The following is a 27,145-nucleotide window of genomic DNA, read 5'->3' on the forward strand; positions in this document are numbered from 1 at the left end:
GGCCGGCGCTGCCCAAAGGTCACCGAGTTGGCACCTTTCACCAGCATTATTTAAAAGAAGAAAAAAAAAAAAAAAGAAACAAAAGCAATAAATCACCACAGGGACACGGATACATTGTTCTTTCCAGGACTGCTGGAGCACAGAGAAAACAAGCAGTATCAAGTGACACAGTTAGGGCTGGCCTGGATTATCAGAGACACAAGGGGAAAGAGGACAAAGGGAGTTTATATTCCTGGAGCCCTCCGTTATTTCCAGGGCCTCAACTACTTCCGCTCCCCTCTCGGCTGCTCAGCCCGGCAGGAAAAAGCCGGGCCGGGCCCTGCCAACAGCGGGCCGGCACCTATTGAACACTGACGCCGACCTGGGCAGGAGAACTCGCTGACAAGCGTTTGTAACGGCTCCCGAGCCACCCGCGCCCCGAGGCGCCGCCGGCACGGCCGCCAGGGCCCGGGCAGCAGCCTCGGGACCCGTCGAGACCCCGCGTCGCTCACCGCGCATGCGCCGGAGCCGCCGGGCTCGTGTCCTTTTAAAGGACACGCCGCTGCCCGCTAGGCGGAAGTGCCCTGTCTTCCTACCGGAAGTGGCATCACTTGCCAGCACTAGGGTTCTTCCGGGAAGGGCTAGGTCGGCTTGTTTCTGTGCAAGAGCTTGTTTCCGGCGCTCTGGCTTGCCCTGCTCTCTATGTTCTTCTCCTGGAGGCCTTCCGCTTCCTTCCCCGCCCTGTGCCTTTCTTTCCCTTTGCGCGGTGAACTCTACGGCGCAGCTGGGTGTGGCTCGGCAGGGGGCGCGCTGGCAGCGGGCCGGCGCTCTGCACCGCCGGCTTCCGGCGCTCGATGGTAGAGGCCGCCGGAGCGGCGCTCTAGACGGTTCGGTGCGCTCTCGATGGCTCGGCGGCGCCGGGCCCGGCGGGTGGGCGGCGGCGCGGCGGCGCTGCCCCGCTGAGGAGCCCCGGGGACTCTCCGCCATGGAGCCCGAGACGCTGGAGGCTCGAATCAGTGAGTGCGGCCGAGACCACCCCGCCCCGCCCCCTGGCAACACAGGGCCCGGCCGCCCCTGCTGCGGCGGGGGGGCAGGGACATGGGGGACACTGGGTGTGAGGGAATTGGGGTGCACAAGGCGGGGCAGGTTATAAGGAGGCATTGGGGAGCGTTAGAGTGTGAGGGAACTGGGGGGTGCTCAAGAGGGGTGCAGGTTTATGGAGGACACTGGGGTGGGGGTGCAGATGTATGGGGGCAGTGGAGTGTGAGGGATTTGGGCTGCTCGGGGGGGACAGGGGTATGGGAGGGTATTGGGGGGCGGTGGAGTGTGAGAGAATTGCAATGCTCAAGGGGGGGCCGCGTTATGGGGGGGCGTTGGGATGGGGGTGCAGGTGTGTGAGGTAATTGGGGTGCTCAGGGAGGGGGCAGGAGCATGGGGAACATTGGGGTGTGAGGGAACGGGGGGTGCTCAAGGGAAGGTGCAGGGGTATGGGGGGGGCGTTGGGGTGGGGGTGCAGATGTAAGGGGGCAGTGGAGTGTGAGGGAATTGGCGTGCTCAGGGAGGACAGGGGTACGGGAGGATATTGGGGGGGCAGTGAAGTGTAAGAGAATTGTGATGCTCAAGGGGAGGGCAGGGGTATGGGGGTACTGGGGTGTGAGGTAATGGGAGTGCTCAAGGGAGGTGCAGGGGTATTGGGGGGGGCAATGGGGGTGCTCAAGGGGGTGCAGGGGTATGGGGGGACATTGAGGTGGGGCTGCAGGTGTATGGGGGTAGTGGAGTATGAGGGAATTGGGGTGCTCAATAGGGGTCATGTATGAGGGGACATTGGGGTGTGAGGGAACAGGGGGTGCTCAGTGGGAGAGTAGGGGTGTGGGTGGACGTTGCAGTGGGGATGCAGGTGTATGGGGGCAGTGGGTGTGAGCAAATGGGGTGCTTGGGGGGGACAGGGGTGTGAGATGATGTTGGGGTGGGGGTGCAGGTATATGGGGGGCATTGGAGTATGAGGGAATTGGGGTGCTCAAGGCAGGGGTATGGGGGGGCATTGGGGTGTGAGGGAGCGGGGGATGTTCAGGGGGGCTGAGCGGTGCTGGGGGTCACACGTAGCGAGGTGTCAGGGCGGGCCCATCTGCATGTGGAGGGGCAGATTTGGGAAATGGGAATGTTTGGGCCACATGTGAGGGTTGGCTGGCTATGGGGGCAGCAGGGGTCTGCGGGTCTAACCCTCCAGGGGAGTGAGGGGCGGGGAGCGTGATGGTGGTGTCTGTACAGCAATGGTGGGTCGGTGTGTGCTGCTGGCAGGGGGTGGTGGGCAAAGAGTTTATGTACGGGTCTTGAACAAGTGGACACAAACGTGTTTTTCCTTCCACACCGTCCTCTGTTAATGCACCTGGTGGAGCCGGCGGGGAGGGAGTGGGAGCAATATTGCCCCTCGCCTCCACAGGGTGGGAGCCTGGGGAGACTTTCTCACCCTCCCCTTCTCCCACCTACAGACAAAGCGACAAACCCCCTGAACAAGGACCTGGACTGGGATGGTATCAATGCTTTCTGTGAGCAGCTCAATAAGGAGCTGGAGGGGTAAGTGCTTCTTCCTTCCCCCAAGCTGCTCTGGGTTGTGGGCCTGGGTCATGTTTGCCTACCCGGTAAGATTCAGTGGAGCTGCCATGAGAGCTGAATGGGCACGAAGCTCCTCAGAGTGAGGGTATGGGGGTCCTGATCCACTAGCAGAAGATTCCCACAGGCTTCAGTGCCTTATCAGTGCCTTAAACTTGCCACATGCTTTTCAACTCTAGATTCCCAAATAGAAACACAGGTACCAGGCTTTTCCTCAGTAACCAGCGAGCTTTCTTTTTCCTCTTGCTGCTTCCAGTCCTCCGCTTGCTACCCGACTTCTTGCCCACAAGATCCAGTCTCCACAGGAATGGGAAGCTATCCAGGCCCTCACGGTAAGGGCATCTGCAGGCTGGTAGAACTGGATGGAGGGCTAGCATGTGGGGTTGCTCCAGTTTGACTGGAGGAGGATAGGAAGCTTTGAACTCCCTCTGAGAAAGCCCTGGAGCAGATGAGCCCTTGGGTGGGAGAGGGTCTGAAGGTAGCTCCACAAGAGAAGAAGGGTGACTGGTAGGAAAGGTCTTGTTCCTAGGGCGGATCGTAGCCTATTGAAGCCGATGAGAAGCTTTTTGTTCCCTTAATGTCATTGTGGATCCATGCTGTGAAACCACAGAATTTGTGGAAGGAATATCCCCATCCATGTGCTGCTGTTGTTTCCTCCAAAGAGAAAAATCTTTTTGCTTCCCTTTGGAATGGTGACTGACCACCTGGTAGGGAAAGGTGGTGGTGGTGCTTGAACCTGCTGCTGACCCCATGCCGGGGCTCACCCGGCGCTTCTCCCCAGGTGCTGGAGTCCTGCATGAAGAGCTGTGGCAAACGCTTCCATGATGAGGTGGGCAAGTTCCGCTTCCTCAATGAACTCATCAAAGTGGTGTCACCCAAGGTGGGTCCCAGGGGATCATGCTGGAGGGCGTTAGAGCCTGGTGGCAGGAGGGAGGGTGTTGGCATGAAGTAGTGTCTGAGCAGAAAGTTCAAACACTCATGGGGATGTGGGGGAAACAGGACAGTGCTAGCAGCAGATTTAGTCCTCATTCCTTGCTGAGTTTTCCAGTGCGAAGGTGAGCTTTTACTCCCTGCTCCCAGCTGATTCTTGATGCAGGAAGCTGAGGGCCAGGTAGACATGATGCAACCAGCATTTGTGAGGCTACTGAGCTCATCTGCTTGCCTGAAGTCACCTGCCCTGTGTCTCTGTTGCGCCCTGTCTGTGCTGCATGTGCTCAGGAACCTCTCTCAGCTTGACATCGTGACCATGTCTCTCCGGGGTGTCCCAACCTGGTTGAGACACTCTCAGAGGGCAAGCCCAGGCCTGGTCAGTGGTGTTCTGCCGAGTCCATCTGAAGCACCAAGTCACAACCTGCTTCTCTGCTGATGCTGCTGTTCCTGCAGCAGAACGAGCTGTGCATGCTCTCGTGTTCAGTCAAGGCAGTTAATGCCAGCAAGGATGGAGTTAAGGGAACACAAACTAAACATGAGTAAGGAAAACCTTCATCTGCCACTCACAACTTGTGATCAGTGATGATGAGTAGCCAGGAACGGTGACAGCAGCACCCTAAAGTCCTCTTGCTAGGTCCCCTAGAGAATGTCCTCAATCTTAAGCCACTGGCCTCTGGTGGCACAGGCATCATTTTCAACACTAGTGCCCCAGCAGACCCACGGGAGAAGGGTAAAAGCGGGGGGAGATGTCATGGCAGGGGGAGAGATGTCATGTTTGGAGATCTCACTGCTGGGTGCTGGTCACCTGGGGCTCACCTGGTTCTAAAAGATGCTGGGCACTTTGTGCTGGAGGGTGCCCCTGAGAGAGAGGACCAGGCCCTGTCCCAAGGACCGTTATCCACAGTCCCTCCGCTCCCAACCTGGCTGTTCCCTTATTCCCCAAGAGCTGCCTTGCTGAGCAGCTTCTGTTAGCAGTACCCTTTGCTTCACAAGGTGACAGAGACCTGCCTGAGCCTTCCCACCTGTCCCTGCTTGTCGTTGAGGGGCTGCTGCTGCAGCATTTCTCCCACCTCTTGTGTTTCCTGTGGTGGAAACCAAGCACAGCATAGGACATGTTGCAAGGGCCTCGTGAGCTTTCCTTGCTTGCTTCCTCTTTCCTTCTCCTTGTGCCGTTAGGAATGGTCTCACTTCTCCTGGGGGAGGGGAGGAGAGGAACCGACCATGCTTGCAACAGCTCAGATCAGCTTCAACCCACCTCTTCTCTCTTTCTCCAGTATCTTGGCAGCCGGACATCAGAAAAAGTGAAGTCAAAGATCCTGGAGCTGATGTACAGCTGGACATTAGGGCTGCCTCATGAGGTGAAGATCTCAGAAGCCTACCAGATGCTGAAGAAACAAGGTGAGAGGCAGTGGTCTGGAAGGGGGAGGCGGACAGACAGTTTGCCCTCCCTCCTTTTTTGTCTGGGCAGAATCTGAAATAGACTTTTCCTTTCCTGTGCCCAGACCCAGAACATCCATCAGTCTGGTTTAGCAGCAAGGGCAGGTGAAGGATGGGTGCCTTGGGGCTCCCAGCTGGGCTGAGGGACCTGCTGGTAGTCTGAGTGCTTGATGGGTCGGAGGGGACATTTGCTCCCTGCAGATGGGGCACTGGAAGGGGCTGGGACTGAAGGGCTGCAAGTTCTTTGGCAGTTGATGCTGGGTGTTTCTAAGAGAGGATATTTTTTGGGGGGAGGGGGGCAGTTCTTCCATGAAAACACAATCCAGGATCACAGGCAGTGGGAGAAGACCCAAATGCCCTCAGTCTCAGCTGGATTTGGTGGTCCATTAGGGAAGAAATGACTTCCGTGGCCATACTGTCCCCCAGTGAGTGAGTCCTCATGACCTTTCTGTTGGTCTCTACTGCAGGGATCGTGAAATGTGACCCAAAACTGCCCGATGATGCTCCTTTTCCACCTCCTCCCCCTCGGCCCAAGAACATCATCTTTGATGATGAAGAGAAATCCAAGGTAAGAACTCAGTGCAAGGAAAGGAACAATGAACACAACCTTCCTTGCTCCAGGATCTCCTGTCCTCCTGGGGTGGAGATCCAGAAAGAGTTAAGGGCCCTAGTCCACATATTGTCCTTCAGAAAATGCATGGGAGCCTGCTGCAAAATCATGACAAAAGAAACAGCCAGAGGTGGGGAATGTGGTCTGTTTGACCTTTGGACCCCTTAGTTGCAGGATGGTGCAAAGGGTGAAGTGCTGACTTTAGCCCAGCAGGTTCTGGGAGGTTTGCTGCTTTGAGATTTCCAGCCTTCTGAGTTATCTGGCCATGAGGTTTAAATTCCAGCCCCAGATGCTGCTGCTGTTATCTCTTCCCCACCCCCAGCGCTGCAATCTGCTCATTGCCCAACTACTTATACTCTCCTGGACCCATCCTATATTGCCTTTCCATCAGAATTGTGTCACCACTCAGACAAACCTCTGTTTTATCAGTGCTGATACGTTGAAGCAACATTTGGTTGAGAGGCGGCTGAATATGAGCCAGCAGTGTCACCAAAAAGGCCAGCAGCATCCTGGCTTGTGTCAGAAATAGTGTGGCCAGCAGGACTAGAACAGTGATTGTCACCCTGTACTCGGTGCTGGTGGGGCAGCACCTCAAACCCTGTGTTCAGTTTTGGGCCCCTCACTACAAGAAAGACACTGAGGTGCTGGAGAGAGTTCAGAGAAGGGCAATGAACCTGGTGAGGGGTCTGGAGCACAAGTCTGATGAGGAGCAGCTGAGGGAACTGGGGCTGTTTAGCCTGGAGAAAAGGAGGCTGAGGGGAGACCTTATTGCTGCCTACAACTACCTGAAAGGAGGCTGTAGCATGGAGGGGGTTGGTTTCTTCTCCCAAGTAGCAAGTGGTAGGATGAGACGAGATGGCCTCAAGTTGCGCCAGGGGAGGTTTAGATTGGATATTAGGAAGAACTTCTTCACAGAAGGGGTTGTCAGGCATTGACCCAGAGAAGTGGTTGAATCACCATCCATGGAGGAGATGTTTAAAGGATGTGTAGATGAGGTCCTTGGTTTAGTGCCAGGTTAATGATTGAACTCGATGATCTTGAGGGTCTCTTCCAACCAAAATGATTGTATGATTCTAAGCAAGTATTAGGCTCCTCTGGGTCTAGTTCTGTGGCAGAGGTGCGATGCCAGTTTGCTGCAGGGTATATATTTTGCCTCCATGGGTCACATTGAGGAAGTGTGGTTTGGATGATTGGGTAGTGAGGTGGACTGTGAACTGGCTGAAGGAAAGAAGCCAGAGAGTTGTGGTCAATGAGGCAGAGTCTAGTTGAGGCACTCCACTAGATATAGGCCTCCATGGGTCAGTACTGGGGCCAGTATTATTCAATATATTCATCAATGATTTGGACAAGGGAATAGAGTGCACTATCAGCATTTTTGCTGATGACACTGAGCTGGGAGGAGTGACTGACATGCCAGAGGGCTGTGCTGCCATCCAATGAGACCTGGACAGGCTGGAGAGTTGGGCGGGGAAAAATTTAATGAAATATAAGAAGGGAAAGTGTAGAGTCTTACATCTGGGTAGGAACAACCCCAGGTTCCAGTATAGGTTGGGGAATGACCTGTTAGAGAGCAGTGTAGGGGAAAGGGACCTGGGAGTCCTGGTGGACAGCAGGATGACCATGAGCCAGCACTGTGCCCTTGTGGCCAGGAAGACCAGTGGCATCCTGGGGTGTATTAGAAGGGGGGTGGTTAGTAGGTTGAGAGAGGTTCTCCTTCCTTTCTACTCTGCCCTGGTGAGACCGCATCTGGAATATTGTGTCCAGTTCTGGGCCCCTCAGTTAAAGAGGACAGGGAACTGCTGGAGAGAGTCCAGCGCAGGAGGGACTAGAGCATCTCCCTTATGAGGAAAGGCTGAGGGAGCTGGGTCTCTTTAGCTTGGAGAAGAGGAGACTGAGGGGTGACCTTATTAATGTTTACAAATATATAAAGGGTGAGTGTCACGGTGACGTAGCCAGGCTCTTCTTGGTGACAACCAGTGGTAGGATAAGGGGTAATGGGTTCAAACTGGAACACAAGAGGTTCCACTTAAATTTGAGAAGAAACTTCTTCTCAGTGAGGGTAGCAGAACACTGGAACAGGCTGCCCAGGGAGGTTGTGGAGTCTCCTACTCTGGAGACATTCACATCCCGCCTGGACGCTTTCCTGTGTAGCTTCATCTAGGTGTTCTTGCTCCAGCAGGGGGATTGGACTGGATGATCTTCTGAGGTCCTTTCCAATCCCTTACATTCTGTGATTCTGTGTGCAAATGAGCATTTGTAGGTGGCCTGTGGGACTGTTTGCTGATTACAGAGTGGGAGAAAAAGTGGGAGCTCTCCCTCTTTACCAGTTGCACCTATGAAGAAGCATGTGAAGAGGTCTGAGTAGGAGTCCATTACAATCCCATCGCAATTTCTGTCTAAACCAGGCTTTCTTTCTCTTGGTACTGGTGCTGCTGTGCTCCAGGGTCTCCACAGTGTGTAACAGGCTGGCAGGAGCTGGTTTTGAATGCAGGGGATCTTCAGGGAAAGGCCCATCTTACATAACCAGAACCACAACGGGAAAAGAAGGACCAGTTGTACTTCTCTTGCTGGTCTCTGATAGCCCACAAGCTCTCGTGGCTGGGCTTGCAAACGGCTGGCTTTGTCCACTGCCTCTGCCAAATATGGGTTTGGAACAGGGGTAACTACTGACTCTAGTGTTGCAAGAGTGACTCTGGCTGCCACCTCTCAGCTTGGGCACAGAGGTACATTCTCTTTTGCAGATACTGGCTCGTCTCCTGAAAAGTTCCCATCCTGAGGACCTTCGGGCTGCCAACAAGCTCATCAAGGAGATGGTTCAGGAGGTGCGGCTGGGGGAAGTGGGTCTGGGTGGCAGTGGCTGGCAACAAGGAATCAGTGGGTCTCTGTCCTCATACAGACATATGGAGCTTCTGCTCCAAATTTTGCAGCAGCAGCTGCTAAAGAGTCCCACGTGTGATTTCTGTAATTGCTCGGCTACTTGAAGCAATGGCTTTGTGCATTGTTTGTGGCCCAAGCCCTGCTGTGGTACTGCATCTGTGGCAATTACATCCCTGTTTGGCAAGTGCTGGCCCAGAGGCGATCTGAATTTTTCCACTGGAGCAGGAGCTGTTTTGAGGGCAGTGTTGCTGTTCTTTAGTCCAGGGAGCTGGTGTGTTGGTTGGCCCAGCACTCCTCCTCTCCAAGTTGCACATGAAAGCAAGGACATCCTTGCCCGTGTGCTTCCCCTTCAGGACCAGAAGCGCATGGAGAAGATCTCGAAGAGGGTGAATGCCATCGAGGAGGTGAACAACAATGTGAAGCTGCTGACAGAGATGGTGACAAACTACAGCAAGGGGGAGACAACGGAGAGCAATGAGGACCTAATGAAGGTGAGGAAAGACCATCCCAGCATCCTTCCTGGGCTTAGCAGAGGTGGATGACTCTTATCTTCACAAGTTCCTCCTGCTTGTTCTGCACCTCTAGCTGAGCATCCTGCTGCTCGCCTCAACACCCCTTTCTCCTCTCCCTTAGGAGCTGTATCAGCGCTGCGAGCGCATGAGGCCCATGCTTTTCCGACTTGCCAGTGACACAGAAGACAATGATGAAGCTCTGGGTAAGTGTATATGATGTTTCTCTTTATGTCCTCTTCTCCCTCCATCTCTCAGGGAGCGTGTGCTCGGGCTGCCCATGGCATGGCCTCTGTCAGCAGCCAGCACTCTTTTTGGGGTGACTGCTCACTGGAGGTTAGTTAGTCTATGGCTTTGCACTAAGTGGGGACACAGCAACCAGCAGCGTTACAGGCTTCCTCTGCCTCCCTGTAGAAATGATACTTGTCCTGCTGAGACTGCCATGGAGGTGTCCATGTGTCCTGAAGCAGTTTGCAGCAACAATTGCAAAACTGCTCTCTGCAGTGAGATACTGTCAGCTCTTGGACCTTGCTTTGAAGTAATATACAGAGCTGGGGTATAAAAGTTGATCTTCTCGTTTCTTCACTGTTCTCAAACTTCCTACCTATTCCATTTCAGCGGAGATCCTGCAAGCCAATGACAATCTGACACAGGTCATCAATCTCTACAAGCAGCTTGTGCGAGGAGAAGAGATCAATGGGGAGACAGTGGCTGGTCCCCTTCGAGGTGAGGAGACTCAGGGAACGGGGACAGGAAGGTCAAGGAGAGGGACTCTGTTGCTGGTTTCCTGCAATGTAGGAGAAGACTGAGAGAAGTGGGAAGGTGAAACCTGCAGGAGGACAGAGTGGGGCTGGTGAGATGAGGAAATGGCTTGTGGAGATGACAGATGCATGAAGGGAGAGCAGAGGGGGAGTTGGGGAGTTCCCTTTTCCAGGTGCGAGGGAGGATGGGAACTGGCCTCGGAACACTGGGTAAAGACCGGATAAGGTTTCTGTCTCTCAGCCTGTTCCTTCTGTACAGGCAGCACCTCAGCACTTCTGGATCTATCAGGCCTGGATCTTCCAGCAACAGGCCCTTCCTACCCAGCCTTGCCCACCCTTTCAGGTGACTCGGCAGTGCCCGTGCCTGAGCAAGCTGGCTCTGTCTCCTTGCTGGATGATGAACTCATGTCTTTAGGTGAGAAACACAGTGCAAAAGCTCTTTATTCTCTCCTCAACTCTGGACAGTCTGCATGGATGGTTGTCCTTGTGGCAGAAACATGAATAAGGGAGAGCTTGGAGAGGTGAATAATGAAAGATGAAGAGCTGTCTTTCACTTAGTGTGAGGGAGAAGGAGAGGAAGACCCTGCTATGATTCTGAACTTCAGTCTCGTGCTGTTTTCCTGACTAGTCAGAGAGAGCCTGCAGGAATGTGCCCTCTGATTTGCTCAGGGAAGACTGACCTGGCAAGTAAATCAAGAGTGTTGCAATGGCCATCGCTAGATGGGATCACAAGGGTGGATCACCCCTAGCTCCTTATGTTTACTCCTTGCACTTGAAGTCACGAGCTGACAACACACATCTGGGACTTCCAGAACTTTTCACATGGAAGTCTTGTGAGGTGCCAGCCCTAGGACTCTCTAGAGTCACTTTTCCCAACAAAGTGTCTATTTCCTAAGACAGGTGCTTAGAATACAACAGCATGAAGTAGACAACATGGTCCTCCAGATGGAGGTGCAAGTGGGGCTTGTCAGCCCAGCTTCTCTGCCAACTGTGGGAGAAATTAGACTCTTAAATGAGGATCTCAGGGCAGAAAAAATACTATCACCCTCCTTGTGCTCCCCCATGCAAGGCCAGGGGCCAGAGACTAGACCACATAGATGGTTTTGCCCTGCTGCTTCTGTGTCTTGTCTGACCTGAGCTCCAGATCCCTTATTTGGGCCCTGTTTAATGCTTTTGCCCACTTCGCAGCTAACCTTTGTATTTGCTTTTACCCCCAACAGGCCTGAATGACCCAGCGCCACATCCTGCCCAGGCTGGTGACAGCAGTGGCTGGAACAGCTTCCAGGTAACATGCTGGGGACCAGGGCAGAAGGTGGGGAGGGTGGTGGAAGCAACAAATGGAGTAGGCAGGGAAGCATCCCAGGTCTGATGGTTGGTGCTGATGTGCTGCCCTGCTCTCCTATGCGCTCTTTCTACAGTCATCAGATAGCAACGAGCTCAGTCTCACCCCTCTCATGGCAACGCCACCAGTCAAAACAGATGCTGGCACATCCTCCCCCAAACCTTCTCCTTTCACCAGTGGCCTGGATGACCTGGACCTCCTGGGCAAGACTCTGCTGCAACAGTCTTTGCCTCCAGAGTCTCAACAAGTGCGATGGTAAGCAGTGGTAGCGCAATCTCACATCATTCACCGTTGTTTCCATTTCTGGGGTGCTGGACACAGACGCTTCAGTGCCCTGTTCCACTCCTTTCTCTCGCCCTCCCTACAGGGAGAAGCAGCAGCCACCCCCCCGGCTCACCCTGAGGGATCTCCAGAACAGGAGCAGCTCTGGCACCACAGCACACAATCCCAACACTCTGCCTGTGCTCCAGAGTGTTTCCCCTAACCCTGCGCTGCCCCTGACCTCAGAGCTGCCTGCCCCTGCTGCGCTTCCAAAAGCTGCCACCACACCAGCAGGAAGTACTGCAGTCCCACCACGGCCTGCTGCCACCGCACAGCCCCAGGAGATCTCGCTGGCCAACGTCACTGTGCCTCTGGAGTCAATCAAACCCAGTGAGCAGGGGCAAAAGAGGAGGGGCAGGCTTTGGTGGGGAACAAACCAAGTGCACATGAAAGGGAAGAATGTGAGGAAACTTCTTGCGTGTTGTATTTTGTGGAGGTTGAGTACAAGTGGTATCTCTGTCACTTGTGTGGAAGTTTGGATGATGGGGAAAAGTTGCTGCAGGGCCAGTTCCCTCCTGGCTGACCGCTGCCTTTCCCACAGGCAGCATCCTCCCTGTGACAGTGTACGATCAGCACGGCTTCCGCGTCCTCTTCCACTTTGCTAAGGATGCTCTGCCCGAGAGGCCTGATGTGCTCGTGGTGGTGATTTCCATGCTGAGCACGGCTCCACAGCCCATCCGCAATATTGTCTTTCAGTCTGCCGTCCCCAAGGTAAGGCAGCTGTTGGGGCTGAGGTCCTCCAGCAGAGCTGAAGTGTGATTCTCCCTTTGCAGGAATTGCAGGGTGGGTGGAGAGAGCTCTGTGGGCCTGAGAGCAAGTTGTATTGCCTTCAGATTAGCAGGAACCAGCACAATGCTTTTCTCTTTGACTAGACAGCGATGTGAGCAGGGCCTTTTCCTGCCAAATCCCTCTCAAGAATGTGGTCTTCTCTCTCCCTAGGTGATGAAGGTGAAGCTACAGCCTCCCTCAGGCACAGAGCTGCCAGCATTCAACCCAATTGTCCACCCTAGTGCCATCACACAAGTCCTGCTGCTCGCAAACCCACAGAAGGTAATGGCACCATCCCTGGGACACGAGCAGACTGGTCTTGATGCCTGAGCAAAGCCTGGTTGCCCTGTCCCTAATCCCTCTGCAGCTTCCTGGAGACCTGGAAGGTTTGTACCTCGTGACTTTCCTTCCCCTCCTTTTGACTTCTTATCCTTTCTCCCTTGTCTCCAGGAAAAAGTGAGGCTACGATACAAGCTGACCTTCACCATGGGAGAGCAAACCTACAACGAAATGGGGGATGTGGACCAGTTCCCCGCGCCGGAGTCCTGGGGAAACCTCTAGGGCCACACATTGCAGGCACTACACTGCAGAGTCCTTGGGAAGCCGGTCCTGCAGGGCTGGAGCAGCCCAAGGAGATGGGGAGGGCGGGTGGGGGCTGCTGCTCACGCTCTGTTCTCTAGATGGCCGGGCAAGGGCCAGAGGGAGCGTGCCTGGAGGAGACCAGAGACACCAGGAAACGTTCATCCCACAAAGACTAGGAGTGGAGTGGCGAGCTTCACGTGGGTGAACAGTTGCCTTCCCTGCTCTTCCGAAGGCATCACTCCCTCCCCAGACTGTCCAGCTTCTCTTCTAACCCTGCTTTCCTGCTAGGTGCAGTGGGGAACAAGGATGGGGAGCTTTAACAGCCTCAGCCTGGGGCAAGGCCTAGCAAAGGAAGATCCTTTTCCTTGTCTATCCCCTCCACGCTTCCCAGATCTTCAGCTGCTTCGTGCTCTGCGGTGCTCCCTCTTGTCCCCCTTGCCCCTTCCTTGGAATTGGGCCCCAGTGGTTCCCTGTCTGGTGGGATCACACTGGAGCTGGTGCAGAACAAGGCTGGACAGAAACTGTGTCTTCCCAGCACCAGGGTGGCTGCCCTTGTTTTGGGTGGCTCAGGGGAAGTTATCTTCCCTGAATCTCCCTTCCAGGTGCTGGCAGAGGTGTTGGTGGGAGGTGGGCCCTGGGGTGGGAGCCCAGGGGCTGGGAAGGGGTTGCTCTGTGCATCCCCATCCCCTTCAACTGGAGCTCCTAGGCACCAAATCCAGTGAGGAAGCCCACACCCTTCCCATGTGCTTTAGCCACCACAATGAGCTTTGGGGACTGCTGCCGGACTTTGTCCTGCATGCTTGTCCCCAGAGGGGTGTGCTGGGATGGGGGTCTGAGTCTCCCTGCAGCCTCGTGCCCAACAGGGAGAGGAAGCATTACAGAGTTTTCTTCCCCCTGGCTGGGCTGGAGAGCATGGTGGGGCAGGAAGCTTTCTCAGCATTGCACTGGGAGCCCAGCTCTGCACTGGGGGCTACGGGGGGTGGAGGTGGTACAGCTGTGCCTTGTGCACCTTTGCCCACAGCTGTGGGCAGGCCCAGCTCCCTGCAGCAGGGAGGGGGCTCACCCCAGCCCCCCGATCACTGTGACAAAAGAGTGGGGATCTGCAGGCATGGAGGAGACCAGAGGGTGACATGTCCCAAGCAATCCCCATCCCCATGGGACTTAGGACCATGGGAGCCGCTTCCCATCTCTAAGCTGGTTTTATCAGAACTTGATATTAAAAGCAGGGGCAAGCTGTGCCCTGCATAAGGTTGCCAGAGGTAGGAGGAGGCCTGTGTGAGATGAAGGTGAGCAAGGTGCCTCGCACTCAGCTTGAGGTGGGTGCAGCGGTGATGAGATGGCTTGGAGCTGGGTGCAGCAAGTGATGGAGGAGAGGGGGAAGCAAGGGCTTTATGCTGGGGTCCTGCTGTGTCTTACTTCCCTTTCTGGTCTCTTTTCAGGGTTTTGTATGGGTTTTTTCTTTGCAGATCTTGTTTGGTTCTTGAACAGACTTGTATATATTTTCAGTGCAAAATTCTGTAAATGGAAAAAACCAAACAAACCAGATTTAAAACAAAACGCCCGGCGCGAAGAATCTGCTGTATTTATGGGAAATAAAAGAATTCTTTCCTGTTTCTCTCCCTCTGCCTTTTGGCCCAAGAAGTGCATTTTCACTTCACTTTCCTTGTCTGATTCCACCCTGCAAACGGAGCATTTCTAGCTCAAATACTGCCCCTACAATCCAGTAAATCGTCTGCTGCTCTCCTGGGGCCTTGCTATGATGATTTCCCTGCTCCTGTGAGCAGGGAGGGGATGGTGGAAGTCCCCCAGCTGCTCTCAATTCCTGTTTGAGAGCAGTTGTCACTTCCATGCTGCCAGCTGGCTGCTGCCCACGTGCCCCCTTCCATGGGGAGAGGTGGTGGGCAGAGGTCAGTGCCCTGCAGCCCATGGCAGCCGGGCTGGAGCTTGCTCCTGTGCCCCCCAGGGCTCTTGGCAGCTTCACCACTACCTGTAGTGGCACTTACTTCTCTTCCCTGTGGTTACTGCTCTGAAGTGGCTGCCCCGGGGTGTTTTGGGGGCAGGGAGGGGGATCTGCTCCAGCAAGCAGCAGCCCAGGGTTGGGAGCAGGTCTCTGACATTGCATAGGAGGAAAGAAGCCACCTGACATGGCCAGCGGGGACCTGGGGCAGCTTTTGAGTCTTTGCGATAGGTGCTCGATGCCCTTGCCTGCATTCAGTGACCATGACACCCATGAGGAGCACCCCCAGGGCTTGTGGCTGGGGGATCAGACATGGTTGGCTACAGCTTTAGAGTGACCTGGTGTTTCAGGCAGGGAGAATAGTGCTCACTGCCCCAGTCCCTGCTTGAAAACAGCTGCCAGTATCACTTTGTTAGGCAGTCACTCGGAACTCACCTCCCCACCAAGGAGCAGAGTCCAGCAGCCCCCAAATTGTTGCTCCTCAGGCTTCAGGGCATAGGTGAAGTGGCCCTTCTGCCTCTTTTTCCTTTGCTGCTTGTTTCATGTGCACCCAAGCTGACCGCTTCCCGTCTGGGCTCGGGTGCTAGTTCCTTTGCCAGCCATGTAACCCGGCCAACAGCAACCTCCACTCTTAGTGCAGAAGGAGGAAAGTCCCAGCTGCAGGTAGCCCAGAGATAAGGCGAGGTTTACATCTCATAGAGCCAGGAGCAAAGGTGGTGGTGGTGCAAGGGGGATGTTTTTACACAAAAAAAACCCCAACAACAAAACAAGCTGAGCCCTGGTGCAGCTCTGCAGAGAGCAGACAGCACTGCAGCCTGGGAGCCCGGAGTTTGTGGTCCCGGTGCAACTGAGTGCAAGAGCTGCTGCTCGGTGCTCAGCCCAGCCACCCTGCTCCGGGGAGCCCTGATAGCGGTTGGGGGAGCAGGGAGGAAGGGGCCTCCCCAGGGCGTGAGGCAACAGCCCTTCCCCACAGCTTTGCAGTGGCTCCGGGCAGCCTCGGCAAGGGCAGGAAGGGAACATGAGGTGGTGGGTGCAGAAGGGTTTGCAGGGATGGATGGCTTTGCTGCTTGCCCCCCAGCTTTTTGTCCCAATGAGAGTGATGTGTCGCTGAGCGGGGAGCAGAGGTTGGAGTTGCATCCACAAGCGCAGAGATGTGCCCAAGGGCCACTGGCAGCATTTGGGTGACCAGGTAGGATAGGAGCACATCACGCACCCTGTATGCAATGCACAGCCAGCTGGTGTGGCCGTGGGCTGTCCTGTGGCACAGCTGGTGAGGGCAAGGCAAGCAAGGGAAAAACCACCCTGGCTGAGACAGACAGCAAGAAATAGAGCGTGGGCCCTTCGCTCGGGCTCGGCAGCGGCGTGTGCTTGTCCTGCCTTGTTACGTGTTTGCTGTAATAATATTTCCCCTTTAAGGCTGGGCTGAAGTTATTTATACTTGTGGGGTGGTGACAGGAACACAGAGCTGAGCAGGAGCCCTGAACTGCTCTTACCTGATCTGCAGCAGAGGGGTGGCTGGAGGAGGAAGGAAGCTCAGAAACAGAGAGTGTGCAAGAGAAGGGAGTCCAAAGGAGGGGAAGAGAAAGCAGGCAGGGCATCCCTGGGGAGGGACGAGGGAGGGGACCAGACGGGAAAACAGAAAAAGGGGGAACAAGGGAAGGAAGAAGGAGAGGAGTAAGGAGGGGAAAGCAAGGGGCAGAGTGGCTCTGGGGAGCCAAGGGGCTCCTGGCATCCAATGCCAAGTGTCACCGAGAGGTGCTGAGCAGGTACAGCCAAGTGGACCAGCTCTTGTGGTCTCCTCCCCGCTTTCAAGATGATGAAGAGGCAGTTTAATCGGATGCGTCAGCAGCTGTCCCATCCCAGTATCAACAGTCGGTAAGGACATCTCTGCTACCTGTGCCGGAGGGCTGGGAGGGAGCGGGATAAGGGTCCTGCAGGGCTTGTGCTGGGGCTGGACTCACCTCCCAGGGCCGGTGGCCAGGAATAAGGGGGAAACCTTGGGTTTAGAGCTTCTTCAGCATAAGTTGAAGGACTGTGGCTCCCCGACACCCATGGGGCAGCGAGGGGGCTGCACTGGTGCTGCTCAGCAGGGATGTGATTCTCAAGCCCGGCTACCTCTTCCAGGGTCCAAAGATGTTGTGTCCACCTGGAAACTGGTCTTTCCCAGCTTGGCTTCCCCAGGATGTGAGGGCAATGGAGAGGGACCTTCCAGCTACACACCCTTGGCTGTGCAGTGGACCAGGAGGGTGTTAGAAGACCAGACCTGCCCTCTCCGATAAGCCTGGGGTGCCCTGTGGAAGCCAGATGCCCAACATAGCTCTAGCAAGCCTAGTAGTACAGGTGTCCCAGGACACCCTTCGAGGAGAGGACCGGGGATCCTCCAAGGACCCATGGAGGCCTTACAGCTTCACACAAATCCCTCCAGCCCCATCCCACCTCCATCGCTTCCTTATTTTTCTCTTTGGTTTTCCAAAGCTCTCCCCTTGCAAAACCCAGAACTGAAATTTCAGGGCTGGGCCCTCCCTTCCCAGCCCCCTCACTCCCTCTTTCTGCAGCCACCTCCACAGGTTTCTCAGTGCTGGGAGGTTGAGTGGGACCAACCATGTCCCCTGGACCACTGAGGTCCTTCAGCCAGCCTAGCAGAGCCACAGGGAAGCAGCTCCCACATCCTGGCGGATTCTTGCTCTTCTTGCATGCCCCAGAGGGGAGCATGATCCCCTTTGCCATCCCTCCTCCCATCAAGATGTCTCATCCCCCTGTTGGGTGCACCTCCCTTTTGTTTAATGCCGGGCAGGCAGGAGGTCTCCAGCAGCTCGTGCAGTCCAAGAGCAAGTTCTTCACCCACTGCAGAGCCTCTCCTCTGCAAGCCACGATCTCACATGATTTTGTTTGCCTTCAACCAAGCCACCCCCATTTCCTGTGGCTTCGCGGCCTCATCCTGCATTGGCTTTGGCAGGCGGTGAAAAGAGAGAAACATGAACTGGGATAAAAGCAGCAGCAGAGGGAAAGCAAGGAAAGCAAATGCGGTTCCCAGAGCGTAGCAATGGCAGCAGGCTGTGAAGTGAGGTTTCCTCTGTGCAAGGCTTTGGAGCTTTGGTGGTGACAGCAGCTGGTGGGTTTTTGAGCAGAATTTGCTGCAAACCAGAAGCTTCCTGTGCCAGATTGATTCATAATACCTTCTGCAAAACCAAGCAAAAAGCTGGTTTCATGTATGGTCTCACCCATGACACAGGTCATTCGTGGTCTCACCCATGACATGGGCTTGCTAGGCACCCTGTTTCCAAAAAAAATGGCCACATCTGGATGTTTGGAGCAGGGTGCTCTGAACTGGAAGCCATGTCTGATGGGGTGTCCACCAGCCAGTGAGGTTGGCTGCCTTGCTCTGCTCCTGCTGTTCTCATCCCCCTGGGATCATTCTGTCCATAGCCTTGTGTACAATGGTCCAGGCCATGGCCAGTACGTACTGTTCACTGGAGCCCAAAGAGAAGCAGGTGGGATGCAGAAGGACCTGCCTTCTCAAGAAGGCTGGGTGGAGGTCACCGCCTTCAAGGCCAGGCTGGACAGGGCTCTGAGCAACGTGATCTAGTTGAAGATGTCCCTGCTCATTGTAAGGGGATTGGACTAGATGACTTTTGAAGGTCCCTTCCCACCCAAACTATTCCATGATCTGCTGATGGCTCTTTCTCCTTCCTCCACAGGGTCCAAGAAGCAACTGAGCTCCTGCCAGAAGATTTGCTGCAGGTGAGGCGCGGGCTGGGCTGACAGGCAAGTGCCTGCTTGTGCCTGGGTGTGGGAACCTGCCCCATTCCTGCCTGCAATTTGCCCTGCCGGTACCTCCAAGTCACAGGGCTGGGATCTTCCTGCAAGCTGGAGGACCCCAGGACCATGCTGTTAAGGGAATGGCAGACTCCTGCCATGGGAAAAGGCTTCCCCAGCTCCTGATGAGGAGCTGTGTTCCCTTTGCCCTGGACCAGGGATGCTCTGGGTTGTGGTGGGGTGCTGGGTGGGCTCACCCACACCCAGAGCTGGCTGATGGGGACATGGCTTCAGGACACCCACAGCTGGTGAAAGAGCTTCCCTGGTCCCACCTTCTGCCCCCAGATTGAGCAGAGGGTCGAGCCAGCCAAGCGAGCAGCTCACAGCGTGTCCAAGAGGCTTCAGGCCTGCCTGCAGGGGCAAAGCGGCTCTGAGATGGACAAGCGAGTGGTAAGTGGAATCCTCCCTCCACAGCTCATGCTGGCCCTGGCTCAGTCCCCCACCAGCAAAAGGGACGCCAGACCCCTGCTTTGCAGGCTTTAACAAAACGTGGCCCAAAGCCCAGCCCAGGTCCCATCTCTAGTTGTGGCCACCAGCACATGCCTAGGTAGAGCAGAGCAGAAGAACCCTCTCAGCCATCACTAACGTGAGGCCTCTTGGGACAGAGAGGGTGGTTTTGCATTGAATAACCCTCCAAAGCCCTGTTGTCTGTGTCCCTTCTTGAACCTCTGTGAACCTCTGGCACCCATAGTGCCCTGCAGTGAGGACCACCACAGCACGGCTGGGCACAGTGGTGTCACCACCTCCTCCTCCTCAGTTTGAACCTGACCCTTCTTCCTGGCTGGTATTCACCAGCCCTTATCTGGGAAGCAAACAGTAGATCCCCCTGCACTTTTCTTACCCTCCCCGTGACTTTGTTGGCTCCTGTCTTCTTGGCAGTCTGATAAGCTTGGCTTAATTATTCTCAGTGATTAAACTGCTCCACACATTTGAAGCCGTGGCAGGGCTGGGCTTGGTGAGGGCCTCCATCAGTGTCACAGTCCACCACTTGGGACTATTTTAGAGAAGACTGGGCATTTTCTAACCAACTATGAAGCCTTGGTGCCTTGTTTAGCTAACTGGATCCTGACTTTGGCTGAAGGGACATCCCAAGGGCCCTTACTCAGGCCCCAGGGTCAATGGGGGTGGGTGGGCCAGGGGAAGATGTGGGGACCCAGTGCAGGGTTTGACCACTTGATCCCATGCCATGTGGTGTACTTCATGGAGAGGGAGCTGCCACACACCAGCTCACTGTCCCTTTCCCAAATCCTTGGCTTTGCACAGAAGAAGCTGCCCTTGATGGCTCTGTCCATGACAATGGCCGAGAGCTTCAAGGAACTGGACACAGAGTCAAGCCTTGGGTAAGTGCTGGTGGAAGAAAAGGCCATATGTCTATGGTGGGGGGAACTGAGTCAGAGGGTGGCATGGCTCCAGCCCACAGTCATTTCATCTCTGTCACCCACACAGGAAAGCCCTGGAGATGGGCTGCTGCATACAGAGCTCGCTGGCCAAAATCCTGGCTGAGTTTGAGATCGCCCTGGAGCATGACGTCCTGCAGCCACTCAACAAGCTCAGCGAGGTAGCCCGGGCCGCCCTCCCAGCTCCTGTCTGCCATTCCACCCCTCCATCCCATGTCCCCAAGCCTTTGCAACTCTCTCTGGCCCCTTGCTCCCACAGGAGGAGCTTCCCGTCATCCTGAAGCGCAAGAAGACCCTCCAGAAGTTGATCTCAGACTGGAATACCATCAAGAGCCGGTACAGGGCACACCATGGCTGGGGTGTATCAGGGCATTTGGGTGCAGTGCCCAGACAGGTTGGGGGAGGGAGGAAGATCATAGAATCACAGAACAGTTTGGGTTGGAAGGGACCTTCAAAGCTCATCTAGTCCAGTCCCCTGCAATGAGCAGGGACATCTTCAACTAGATTAGGTTGCTCAGAGCCCCGTCCAGCCTGGCCTTGAATGTCTCCAGGGATGGGGCATCTACCACCTCTCTGGGCAACCTGTGCCAGTGTTTCACCACCCTCATTGGAAAAAATTTCTTCCTCACGTCCAGCCTGAATTTTCCCTCCTTTAGTTTAAAACCATTACCACTTGTCCTACCATAACAGGCCCTGCTAAGAAGTCTGTCCCCACCTTTCTTGTAGGCCCCTTTTAAGTACTTCTAAGATGACTGCCCTGAGGAGTAAATTTCCCAGGACTGAAGGTGAAGTCAAAGAGACAACAGCTCTTTGGAAGCACCCAGCCAGCCCCTCTCTGTAGATGCACCCCACTCTGGGCTAAGTCACTGGCTCCATGGCACAGGAGGGAAGGCCAGTGCCATGGCTGAAGGCAGAAAAGTACCATGGTACTGCTGAGATCGCCTCCCTCCGACACTTGCAGGGCAGCCCGTGCCATGCCAGGTTTCTTTGGGAGAGTGGGGCAGCCCTGGGTCACTGGTGGCTCATTTCCACACTGCTCCGCCTCTGGCTGGAGGGAGAAGTGGAGAGAACATCTCAGGAATGGGGCTTGGGAAGAGTCCTACAGACCCTGCGTGTTTCAGGCAGCCGTGCTGAGTGCTCCCCATCTTGACCAGGTCACACCCCTTGGTGCGGCAGCATCATCCTCTGCGGGAGGGATGTGAGAGGCCTGGCTGAGGAAAGCCACCGCGGGGCAGCACTGTGAATTGCTGTCCTCGTCCTGGTCCCCATGCCCTGGTCCCCACACACCCATACCAGCCCACGTCCTTGGCACTGAGGCTGTGGGTGTGTCTCTTCTCTCCCACCCCAAAGGCTGAACCAAGCTGCCAAGAGCTCCAGTAACAGCACAGGTGCTGGTGCTGGCCCTGGGACATCTGCTGCTGCCAACAAACTGGAGATCTTGAAGGAAGAGGAGGAGGAGGTGAAGAGGAAGGTGGAGCAGTGCAAGGTGAGAATGTCACCTGTTCTCCCCCATGGGGCAGCTCCAGCACTGGGGACCTGCCCCTCTCCAGCAGCTCCATCTGAGGCGACCCCATGCCAAGACAGATGCAGCCACCCAGCGTGTCCTGCCCTCTGCAAGCAACCCAGTCCCTCAAGGAGCAGAAATAGGGAGGTGCCCCAAGCCAGGGGAAGAAGCAGAGTAAAGGATTCAAAACACAAGCAGCTGCGGAGAGGAGGCTCCAGGGACTAGAGCAGGGAGCTTATGGGGTCCCCTTGCGCTGGGAGCCAGGCAAGCTGAGGGCTGTTCTGGGTGACAGGGGACTTGCACATCAGCTTTCTCCACTTCTGCCCTGTTTCTCTAAAAACCCTAGGGCTTTGTCTGGCAGATCCCACAGCCGCACTGAACCCCGAGGTGCAGGGACCTCTTGTTCCTAAGCCTCTTGTGCCAGGACCTTGATTACAGAGCAGGTCACTGACATTAGTCAAATGCAAGTGATGGGGGCCAGAAGAAATCCCCATGTGGTCACATCGTACCTCCCCACTGCACCCCAGAGACCCTGTATGGGAGACTCACATCCCAGATGATGGGCTTTATGAAGACATCCCCTTGTTATTGGGTGCTAGGGAGGAGGTGAAAGGTCGCTCTTCTCTGTGTCTCCCTTCCCAGGATGAGTACATGGCTGACCTCTACCACTTCTCCACCAAAGAGGACAGCTATGCCAGATACTTCATCAGAGTAAGTCCTCTCTTGCACTCCTTCTCTGCATGTGAACATCTCCTGGGTTATGTGTGAACCCAGCCTTGTCCCCATCTACACGAAGCCCTCCAGCCAGGGCAGGGGACAGCCCCACGCCCCAGCAGGTACCCAGTGCTGGCCTTGCTCCATGCACTGTGGGTGCACGCTGCCACTCGCACCAGCTGCAAACAGGGCATCTTGTCCTGATGACCCCTCCCCATCTCTAATTTGCCCTCTACCCCTCACTATAGCCATGGTTCCATGAACCCCAGGGGGCTTCCCCTTGCAGCTCCCCCTTCACCCTATCTCCATACGGGTGCAATGTCCTGGGGATGGGGGTCACTCCAAGAGGGGCCAGTGCTGAACTGAGGGCTGTTTGCATGTTCCCTGTCTGGCAGCTGTTGGAAATCCAAGCCCAGTACCACCGGCAGTCCCTGGGGTCACTGGACTCGGCTCTGTTGGAGCTGAAGGAAAGCCACAGACAGACAGGTACCTGCCAGCTCTCCACGCAGCCTGGGCAGGGCTGCAGCCGAGGCTGAGGGACACAAGCGTGGCCGGTGAGGTTGGGAAAGGAGGCAGTTTTCCCTCCCTGTGCCTGCTGCTGGCTCCCGCATTGGGCTTGTGGGCTGGGGACCACAGCCTGAGGTGGGCTGGGGATGCTGCCTGCCCTGCCTCTGCTTCCACCCAGCCAGCCACGGCTCGGAGTGAGATGTTGCCACGACTAGAGGCCGGATGGCCCTGGTGGCCACCATCCCTTCCGACATTCACCTCCCTCTTCCAGAGCCCTCCTTCACTACAGACGTCCCGGTGGCAGGGTACTATGGCGTGCCCCTAGAGACACACCTCAAGAGCCTGGGCCGGGAGATCGCGCTGCCCATCGAAGCCTGTGTCATGATGCTGCTGGCCTCTGGCATGAGGGAGGAGGTAGGCAGTGCTCCTGACTCCCCCAGTGACCTTCCCCCCTAAAATGCAGCCCCCTGCATCCCTTCTCTCTTCACCTCATCCCCAGGGACTCTTCCGGCTGGCAGCGGGTGCCTCTGTGCTGAGGAAGATGAAGAGCAGTTTGGCCAGTGGCTCCAATGCCCTGGAGGAGTTTTACTCAGACCCACATGCTGTGGCTGGTGGGTGCCAGTGAGGCGGGATGTGAGGACAAGATCGGGCAGTCCCTGCTGTCCCCTGATTGCCATCACCCCCACCGGTCCCCCTCCTCTCCCAGGCGTGCTGAAATCCTACCTGCGGGAGCTGCCCGAGCCTTTGATGACCTTTGAGCTCTACAACGAATGGGTCAAAGTGGCCAGGTGGGTCCAGGCATTGGGGTGGAAAAGCCTAGTGGGGATCAAAAAGCCCCCAGTCACTCCACTCTTCCTCCCAGCACTCAGAGCAGGGTTGCTTGGCCTTATTTCCCATGTGAGGAAACAAACACAGTGCCTGATCTGCCTCATGCTCAGAAGAAATCTAGATGGCCCAAAATTTTGGAGAACAGTGATGAAAAGCATGGCACGGGAAGGAGGAAGGCTGCAGTCTTTTTGATTGCAAGAAGAGCTTAGTTTATAAAGACCTGCTTGGCCTCAATGATATGATCCCCATCTCACCAGCCCAGTTTTGCCTCTTGCTTTTGGGATGGAAGGGGTGGCAGAGGAGGCACAGCAAAAGGCCTAGGAAAAGGGGGAAAGTGTCTTTCCGAAGGGATCAGCTCAGTGCCAATGACCCCCATAGTAATGGTGAAATAGGGTGGCTGCTCGTGGTGAGGCTGTGCTTGGCCCCAGGCCCACCCACAAGCTATATTCATGCCATATTAAAACTCTCTGAGCCTCTGAGGTGCAATTTTGTCCTTCAGGGATGCCTGGCTCAGCTGCCCAATAAAAGCAGCAGCAGAGCATCTCCATCCCATGATCCTCATGGGGTGGCCAACACTGGCTGTTCTCCATCACACGACGTGTTCCTCTCGGCCATAAGGAGCGGGCTGAGCTCTCTGCTCCTCCTTTTTCTCTCTCACAGCTTAAAGGACGTTGATGACCGTGTACAGAGCCTGCAAGAGACCTGCAGCCGCCTGCCCCGGGACAGCTACAACAATCTGAGGTGTTTTGCAGTGACGGGGCTTCTTCGGCCTCAAGCAATCACCAGGGGCAGCTGTTCCCTCCCCTAATCCATACTTAGCATTGCCTCACCCTCCTTTTACCCCACAGGTATCTGATCAAGTTTTTAGCCAAGCTGGCCAAACAGCAAGAGGTGAACAAAATGACACCCAGTAACATCGCCATCGTGCTGGGCCCCAACCTGCTGTGGTCACAGCAGAGCACAGGGTAAGGTCTGGCTGGGAGGGGTGGGAGGCAGCTCCCCAGCCCTGGCTGGGGTGTCCTGGGTGAAAACGCCACGGGAAAGCCTGACCCAGCAACCTTCGGGCTGGTCTAAAGCACCTGTGCCTCAAGTCCTGTCACTTGTCTCGGAGCGGCACGTCCTCTCGCCAAGCACGTGTCCTCTTAGCCTCTCTGAAAAGTGGCAGAATAAGAGGCTGAGACTCAGAGACTTAGGATATGGATGACCTCCAACATGGTTGGCATCCAACACCAAACCAAGGTTTCCAGGACAGGGAACAAGGCTCACCTCCCACTCTACCACCCCTCTCAGCTGGGCTGTCTCCCTTTTGGGCTCTGCCCCCTCAGGAATGAACTCCAAGAGGGTTAATGCCCCAAAAATCGTTTTCTGGTGCCTCACTCACCCTTGTCTCTCAGAGACCCCATGCAACTGGACTTGGCCTCAGTCTCCTCCATCCAGGTGGTGGGTGTGGTGGAAGCCCTCATCCAGAACGCGGACACCATCTTCCCTGGAGGTAGGGCCAGGTCCTTGCTCGGAAGGGGCCGTGGCCCAGAGAGAAGGGAGGAGAAAGGGAAAGGGACATTTTTCCATCCCCAGGAGGAGGGAAGTGGGGGCCTGCTCTGGTTCCCCAATGTGGGGTCACCAGGGGAAGCTCTGCACGACAGCACTTCCTCGTGGGGTCTCCTCTTTTCTCTCCACCCAGAGGTAGATTTCAATGTCTCGGGAATGTTCACACCGCCCACAAACATCAGATGTGATGAGGCTGCCCAGGTGGAAGAGCCATCCCCTGTGCCCCCTCCAGCCAGCACCCCCGCTCTCCCGGATGGAGAGGGGTAAGTTCAGTGGGAGCTGGGGGCTCTGGCTGTACCAGCTCTCCCCATGTTCTCCCCCCATCCCACCCCACGGGCTGCACCCTCACAGGCAGATGTGAGGTGCCTTGTTGCCAGGGCTGCCATGCCCAACCAAAGCCTGACTTGCCCCATTCTCTGTGCAGCACCTCGAGGGACCCTGAGACCAGGTCCCAGTCGACAACGCCAGCAGTGACCAGACCATCTTCTGAAGTCACAGGGCCACCAGCTCCACAGATGACTGATGACACTTCTCACAAAGGTTGGGGTGCCCCAGCTGGCATGGTGCTTGGGAGATGACATCCCTGCTCTGGTTCGCATTCATCTCGCCATTCCCCATGAGAAAGGGTGTTGGGGATGTCTCTGCCACCAAATGAGAGGAAGGGCCTCTGGCCCACGCAGCAGGGCCAGCATCTTTGCTCCATTCCAAGCAGAGGTGGGATTGCAGGGGTGGATATGGCCAGTTTGCCAGAGTGGGGTTGAACACTCCCCATAAAGAGGTTTCAAAGCTCATGGCCCCTTGCGAAGGGAAGAGCCCCCAAAAGCTGGTCTGCCCTTGGATCTGCAGTATAGAAGCCAAGCTAGGGGCAGTTTGTCCATCAATCTGCCTGCGGCCCCTGCTTGACCCTCAGCCACCCCCATAACCCCCTCTACCCCAGGGAGAGACCCTGGCAGAGGGGACCCCAGCCCATGGCAGTTTTCTTTCCAGGCAAGCGCCCAGCTCCGGCCCGACCCATGATGCCTCCACCGCCTGTGGCCCAGCCCCGGAGCATGGCTTCTGCCCCGGTGGCACCCGAGCACACAGCCAGCCCCAAAGCCCGGCCGCGACGGGTGGCCGGGGCACCCAACCGAGCCCCCTCCGTCCCGCCACCGCTCCCCCCACAGCCAGCACGCCGCCACAGCCGGAACACGCCACTGTCCCCAAGGCCTCCTGCCGGTGAGGCCGACGCGGTGGCTGCCACAGACTGTGACCCCAAAGCCACAGACGAGGGGCAGCCATTGCCTGAGGGAGGAATGAGTCCCCTGGGCACATCACCACCAGCAGGAGAGCCTGTGGAGAACTGAGCAGGACAGGGACATGGGAGTACTGCAGGGCTGGGGAGATGAGACTGGTGTCCCTCTGGAAACCAGCAGGCACTGTGGAAGAGCCTGGGTGGCCTGAGGGACAGCATGGCGCTCCAGCTCCTCCACCTTCCTCCCTTGGCTCACACCAGCCAGGACCCTCCACCCGCCTCCCCTCGCTCTCCTGTCTCCAGAGAAACTTCACCCCTGCACCACCACATCCCTGCTGGGAGCCGTGCTGGGCTTCAGGCCCTGCCACCCCTCAGGGACACAGTTCCCAACCCAGGATCCCCTGACCCCACGTGAGCCCCCCGCTGTGGTCATCCTCCTGTTCCCAGGGGCACAGGAGGGGACAAGGCAGGGAGGCTCCCAGGCACTACCTACAGTTTTTGGGGCCAGCGTGGGCAGATTTGCTCCATAGAATCATAGAACGGTTTGGGTTGGAAGGGACCTTCAAAGGTCATCTACTCCAACCCCCTGCAATGAGCAGGGGCATCTTCACCATGGGGCCATTTGTGGGCACACAGCTGTGATCCCAGCCCTTCCTGCCCCATTTTGCCTTAAAATGTGTTGCCTCAGGAACACACAGACACAGATATATATATATAAATATATATCTCTATATTTTGCAACTAAACTGTTTGAAGAGCTGGTGTCACTGTCATAGGAATGTGTGGGTAGGGAGCACTTGGCAGCCCAAGGTGCTGGAGGCCACCCGTCATGCAGGTGGCAGGAAGGGCAATTCTTCGGGAAGGCCAATGCAGAGAGGCACGGCTCGGTGAGAGGACAGGAGGACAACTGGCTCCCC

The 27,145-nt window shown here is 56.0% G+C and overlaps 2 protein-coding genes across 4 annotated transcripts; both read left to right on the top strand.

Annotated features, from left to right (window-relative positions):
• The first annotated feature begins 632 nt into the window (after positions 1 to 632).
• On the top strand, positions 633 to 14,345 carry GGA1 (golgi associated, gamma adaptin ear containing, ARF binding protein 1). Of its 2 annotated transcripts, XM_082048155.1 has the most exons (17): positions 633 to 995; positions 2,469 to 2,553; positions 2,846 to 2,921; positions 3,371 to 3,469; positions 4,794 to 4,917; positions 5,424 to 5,524; positions 8,308 to 8,388; positions 8,797 to 8,934; positions 9,077 to 9,158; positions 9,571 to 9,678; positions 9,973 to 10,128; positions 10,934 to 10,998; positions 11,132 to 11,310; positions 11,423 to 11,706; positions 11,918 to 12,087; positions 12,316 to 12,426; positions 12,595 to 14,345. In XM_082048155.1, exons 1-17 carry the CDS (start codon positions 965 to 967, stop codon positions 12,703 to 12,705), a joined length of 2,001 nt encoding a protein of 666 aa, XP_081904281.1. In that variant the 5' UTR covers positions 633 to 964; the 3' UTR covers positions 12,706 to 14,345. The 2 variants fall into 2 exon arrangements, with proteins under 2 accessions (XP_081904281.1, XP_081904282.1); XM_082048156.1 differs by lacking the exons at positions 2,846 to 2,921; positions 3,371 to 3,469 and having other exon boundaries at positions 634 to 995.
• A 1,677-nt stretch (positions 14,346 to 16,022) lies between these two features.
• SH3BP1 (SH3 domain binding protein 1) lies at positions 16,023 to 26,953 on the top strand. 2 transcript variants are annotated; one of them, XM_082053215.1, is made up of 18 exons: positions 16,023 to 16,558; positions 18,382 to 18,424; positions 18,785 to 18,889; positions 19,766 to 19,839; positions 19,946 to 20,057; positions 20,156 to 20,232; positions 21,247 to 21,382; positions 22,043 to 22,111; positions 22,510 to 22,600; positions 22,893 to 23,035; positions 23,121 to 23,232; positions 23,328 to 23,409; positions 24,110 to 24,190; positions 24,298 to 24,414; positions 24,844 to 24,941; positions 25,131 to 25,260; positions 25,422 to 25,537; positions 25,985 to 26,953. In XM_082053215.1, the coding sequence occupies exons 1-18, from the start codon at positions 16,497 to 16,499 to the stop codon at positions 26,338 to 26,340; spliced, it is 2,004 nt and encodes a 667-aa protein (XP_081909341.1). In that variant the 5' UTR covers positions 16,023 to 16,496; the 3' UTR covers positions 26,341 to 26,953. The 2 variants fall into 2 exon arrangements, with proteins under 2 accessions (XP_081909341.1, XP_081909340.1); XM_082053214.1 differs by having other exon boundaries at positions 19,763 to 19,839; positions 25,985 to 26,952.
• Positions 26,954 to 27,145: the final 192 nt, after the last annotated feature.

Source organism: Streptopelia decaocto (genome assembly GCF_964273445.1).
Source record: "Streptopelia decaocto genome assembly, chromosome: 1".
NCBI lineage: Eukaryota > Metazoa > Chordata > Aves > Columbiformes > Columbidae > Streptopelia > Streptopelia decaocto.

Excerpts from the sequence above, each read along its gene's own strand:
- SH3BP1 (XM_082053214.1), top strand. The coding sequence starts at position 16,497 with ATGATGAAGAGGCAGTTTAATCGGATGCGTCAGCAGCTGTCCCATCCC. Across the intron at positions 18,425-18,784 it reads TGCCAGAAGATTTGCTGCAG|ATTGAGCAGAGGGTCGAGCC; the intron begins GTGAGGCGCGGG and ends TTCTGCCCCCAG. Across the intron at positions 23,233-23,327 it reads AGACCCACATGCTGTGGCTG|GCGTGCTGAAATCCTACCTG; the intron begins GTGGGTGCCAGT and ends CTCCTCTCCCAG.
- GGA1 (XM_082048155.1), top strand. The coding sequence starts at position 965 with ATGGAGCCCGAGACGCTGGAGGCTCGAATCA. Across the intron at positions 2,554-2,845 it reads CTCAATAAGGAGCTGGAGGG|TCCTCCGCTTGCTACCCGAC; the intron begins GTAAGTGCTTCT and ends TGCTGCTTCCAG. Across the intron at positions 11,707-11,917 it reads TCTGGAGTCAATCAAACCCA|GCAGCATCCTCCCTGTGACA; the intron begins GTGAGCAGGGGC and ends CCTTTCCCACAG.